The 3,965-nt window shown below is 33.4% G+C and overlaps 1 protein-coding gene across 1 annotated transcript; it reads left to right on the forward strand.

Annotated features, from left to right (window-relative positions):
* Nucleotides 1–735: 735 nt before the first annotated feature.
* LOC104236649 (uncharacterized) lies at nucleotides 736–3,371 on the forward strand. Its single transcript, XM_070164513.1, has 7 exons — nucleotides 736–841; nucleotides 1,179–1,383; nucleotides 1,594–1,746; nucleotides 1,838–1,966; nucleotides 2,060–2,150; nucleotides 2,261–2,902; nucleotides 3,018–3,371. Exons 1-7 carry the CDS (start codon nucleotides 736–738, stop codon nucleotides 3,369–3,371), a joined length of 1,680 nt encoding a protein of 559 aa, XP_070020614.1.
* The last annotated feature ends 594 nt before the right edge of the window (nucleotides 3,372–3,965 follow it).

Here is a 3,965-nt window from a genome sequence, read left to right on the forward strand (position 1 = left end):
TGGGGTATGGGGGGAAGCTTATATATGGAGTGGGTGAATGGATCTCAGCCGTTGGATGAGGCACGATGAAGGGCCAGGATCCTTCAGCTCGCGGGAGAACGGTGTCGTTTTAGGTGCTGGGGTCAAAGTTGGTTCGGGTAACGGGTCGGGCAAATGGGGTTATGGGTGAGAGATCCGGACCGTTGGATCAGCCTGGTTTGAACGGTTGGGATGGATTGGCATTGAAACGACGTAGTTTTGGTGTCAAACTACGTCGTTTTGGTGGCCTGGGGATGGGCTGTTCGGACTGGTGGCTTGGGCCGCTCAATTGGGCTTCAGATTTTGAAAATGGGCACGGCCCAAATTCATTTAAAACAAATTTTTAACCTCTTTTTCTTTATTTCTAATTTCCTAAATACACAACCTAATTAAATAAAACTAAGCACCATTAATTAACACTTAACGTATTTATTTCACGCGTATAAAATGTTAAGTAGGTAAAATTAAACAAGGCAACAAATCAAGACAAAAGAAATGCGTATTTTTGTGATCTCCCATTCAACAATCGGATTACGGTTCACATTACGCACGACACACATACATTTTTTATTTTGTTTTAATAAAAATGGGCAAATATCATAAATAATTAACAAAGTGCCATGTAAAATCCAAATTTGTATAGCAGGACCATTTGTTATTATTATTTTAATTCTTTTGGAGCGATTGTCGCGTAAGACAAAAATCACGTGCTCACACATGGAGATGAAAAAGGAAAATAAAAGCTTAGGAAGCTATTCGCTATGTATAACAGTACGTGGTTTCAATTTGAGATTGAGTATCACCAATTCGAACACAATTGCAGGTTTGTTCTGTTATATTACTATCGAATTTTGGTTGTATATTACTTATGTACAAGTTATCTACAATATTTCTACAAAAAAGTACATGTCAATAGGCGATATATATATATTCAATACTAATATATATATATATATTTCTACAAAAAAAAAACTACATGTCAAAGTCTATATATATATATATTAGTATTGAATTTCATTCTATCTACAATATTTCTACAATAAAACTACATATCATTTGTAACTCAATATGAAATTCAGAATTTCAACATGTCTACAAATTAACTACAAAATATCTACAAAAAATAGTTCATAACAGTATTTAGCTTTATTTTATTGCAGGTTCATCTGGAACACTGAAGTTAATTGATATTCCAACATCTCCGGCGATAGTGAAATATGAAAGTATAATAATACCAGAAAGTACACCAAGTGTTATTGAAGTAGGCCAAGTATACCAAGACAAGCAAACAATTGCAAGTGCAATGAAGCACTATTCAGTCACGAACAAGTTCCAATTTAGGGTAAAAGGATCTAGTGCTAGAAGGTAGGAACATTGCACTTGCAATTCTTTTTTATTTTGTAGTTTATTTGTAATTTTTTACTTCAGTTTTTTTTGGTGAAATTGTTAAACAAAATTGTAGATAGTTTGTAGTTGTTTTGTATATAAATTGTTGAATATGATCTTTTATGCTACAACTATTTTTTTTTGATCTACATTTTTTATACCAGTGTTTAAATTGTTTTTATTTTGTAGCTACTGGCTGGTACGTGTTGGTGAAAATTGTACATGGCACTTCAAGGCAAATAGCATAAATGATTTTGCAATGTTCAATGTTAGAAATTTCAACAGCTTGCACACATGCTTTTTGATAGACAGTACATTCATACAATACAAACCTACTGCCATGTAGTTAGTAGCATGGTTATTCCAAAATATGTTGATCCTAAGACAATTTACACACCAAAGACATACAAACTGATATGTTGTCTGAACACAGCGTGAACTTAACATACATGCAAGCTTGGAGAGCAAACGAAAAGGCTTTGGAGTTTTTGAGAGGTCATCCTGCTGACTCATACAGCAAATTGCCTAGTTATTTGTATATTCTAGAGAAGACTTATTCGGGGTCTGTAGTTAAATTGAAGAAGACGGACGATGACTGATTCTTGTATATATTTGTTGCGATTTGTACGTCAATCAGTGGTTGGGAATATTGTAGGCCAGTTGTAGTAGTTGATGGGACCTTTTTAAAGTCAGCATACATGGGAATAATGCTAACAGCTAGTACAATGGATGCAGCAGGTATTAAAGTTTTATTGTAGAAATATTGTAGCTTGTCTGTTTTTTGTAGTACTTGTAGATTTATTGTAGAAAAGTTGTAGTTTATATGTATATGTCTTCTTCTGCATTCTTCCTGCAGCCAATTAATTGCTTTTTGCCACATAATGTATGTACCATATTACCATTGGCATATGCTGTTGTTGATTCAGAAAATGACGCATCATGGAAGTGGTTTTTTGAGCAATTCAAACATACGTATGGTGAAAGACCAAATATGTGTGTTGTTTCAGATCGGAATGAGAGTATCTTGAAGGCAACATCTATTGTTTATCCCGCCATGCCACATTATTCTTGCATGTGGCATATTTGGACAAATATAAGAGCAAAGTTCAATAAGGGACATCTAAAGTTAAGCGAATTGTACTTTGCCAAGGCACAGTCATACATGCTTGATGAATTTAATGAAAGGATGTCAAAGATTGAAGAGATTGAACCGCGTGTTAGAGCATACTTATACGATATTGGCTATCATAGATGGTCTCGAGTACATGCTACGGTGAACAAAATTTGGACTATGATATCAAACATTGCAGAGTCGTTGAATGCTGTAACAAAAGATGCAAGAGAACTGCCGATAGTAAAACTATTAGAGTATATGAGGACTCTTCTTGAACGTTGGACTAATGAAAAGTTATTGAAAGAAAAGGGTACATTCACATACCTTGGGTTTAAATTCAACAAAGAGTTGGATGACAACAGAACATTGTCGCACAAGCTTAGAGTAAGATCTGATCATTTATTGAATCAAAATTAATTATTAAAAGAGAATGTAGATAATTTGTAGATATTTTGTATCTAATCATATATGAATTGTTTTTTTTGTAATGTAATTGTAGGTGAGGGCTTCAATAGACTACATCCATACAGTACTAGATGGTATGAGGGACTATATTGTTTGTCTTGAAAATAAAAGATGTAGTTGTGGGCAATTCCAGCTTGATGAACTTCCTTGTCCACATGCTTTGGCTGCTTTAAGGCACAGGGATGGGTCTTATGAACAATATTGTTCTCCTTATTACACAAGGGAGAACCTCTTGCGTACTTATGAAATACCAGTAAATCCCCTACCTGATGAAAGCAAATGGAATATGCCACAACGTATAACTGAAGAAGTTGTAAATCCACCTTCAGGTGGGAAAAGACAGCCAGGAAGACCTCAAAACAAAGATACAAAATATATAATGAAGTAAATTCAAAGAAATACAAGGTTTCATGTAGCAACTGCGGAGTAGAAGGGCATAACAAAAGATCTTGCAAGAATGCTCCCAAAAAGAAATAAAATTTTATGTAGTAAACTGAATTTTTCATAAAAGTTGTTGCTGAGTTCATGAGAATTATATTTGATGTATAATTGTTGAGGCACCTTCAACTCTTAATGTAATTAGTTTGACATTGTTTTGTTTAACTAGTATTCTGTATTGATTTAATATTTTCATAGGTTGATTGTTTAATATGTAGTACACAATTATTTTATTATCTCCAGCACCCAACGATATTTGTTTATGATCTTTACAATTTATCTACAGAAAAATTACAAAATAACTACATAATCTGGAGTTGACAGAGTAACTACATAATAATTAAGTTGAAAAGGAGTTAACCAGTAACAATAATTAGACCAAGTACTGTTTACTTTCAACCAGTGAATATAAAAAAAATAGAATGTTTCCCTATTGATCGAACTAGTATACTGGATAAAATAAAAAAATAAAGTGCAAAATAATTGTAGCATAAATCTGCTACAATTAAACTTCAACAATCTTGTTCATAAACTTGTCTACTAT

Source organism: Nicotiana sylvestris, chromosome 12 (assembly GCF_000393655.2).
Source record: "Nicotiana sylvestris chromosome 12, ASM39365v2, whole genome shotgun sequence".
Lineage (NCBI taxonomy): Eukaryota > Viridiplantae > Streptophyta > Magnoliopsida > Solanales > Solanaceae > Nicotiana > Nicotiana sylvestris.

Coding starts and splice junctions, on each gene's coding strand:
- LOC104236649 (XM_070164513.1), top strand. CDS start 736: ATGGAGATGAAAAAGGAAAATAAAAGCTTAGGAAGCTATTCGCTATGT. Junction 1,967..2,059: donor CTAGAGAAGACTTATTCGGG/GTCTGTAGTTAA, acceptor GGAATATTGTAG/GCCAGTTGTAGTAGTTGATG. Junction 2,151..2,260: donor TGGATGCAGCAGGTATTAAA/GTTTTATTGTAG, acceptor TTCTTCCTGCAG/CCAATTAATTGCTTTTTGCC.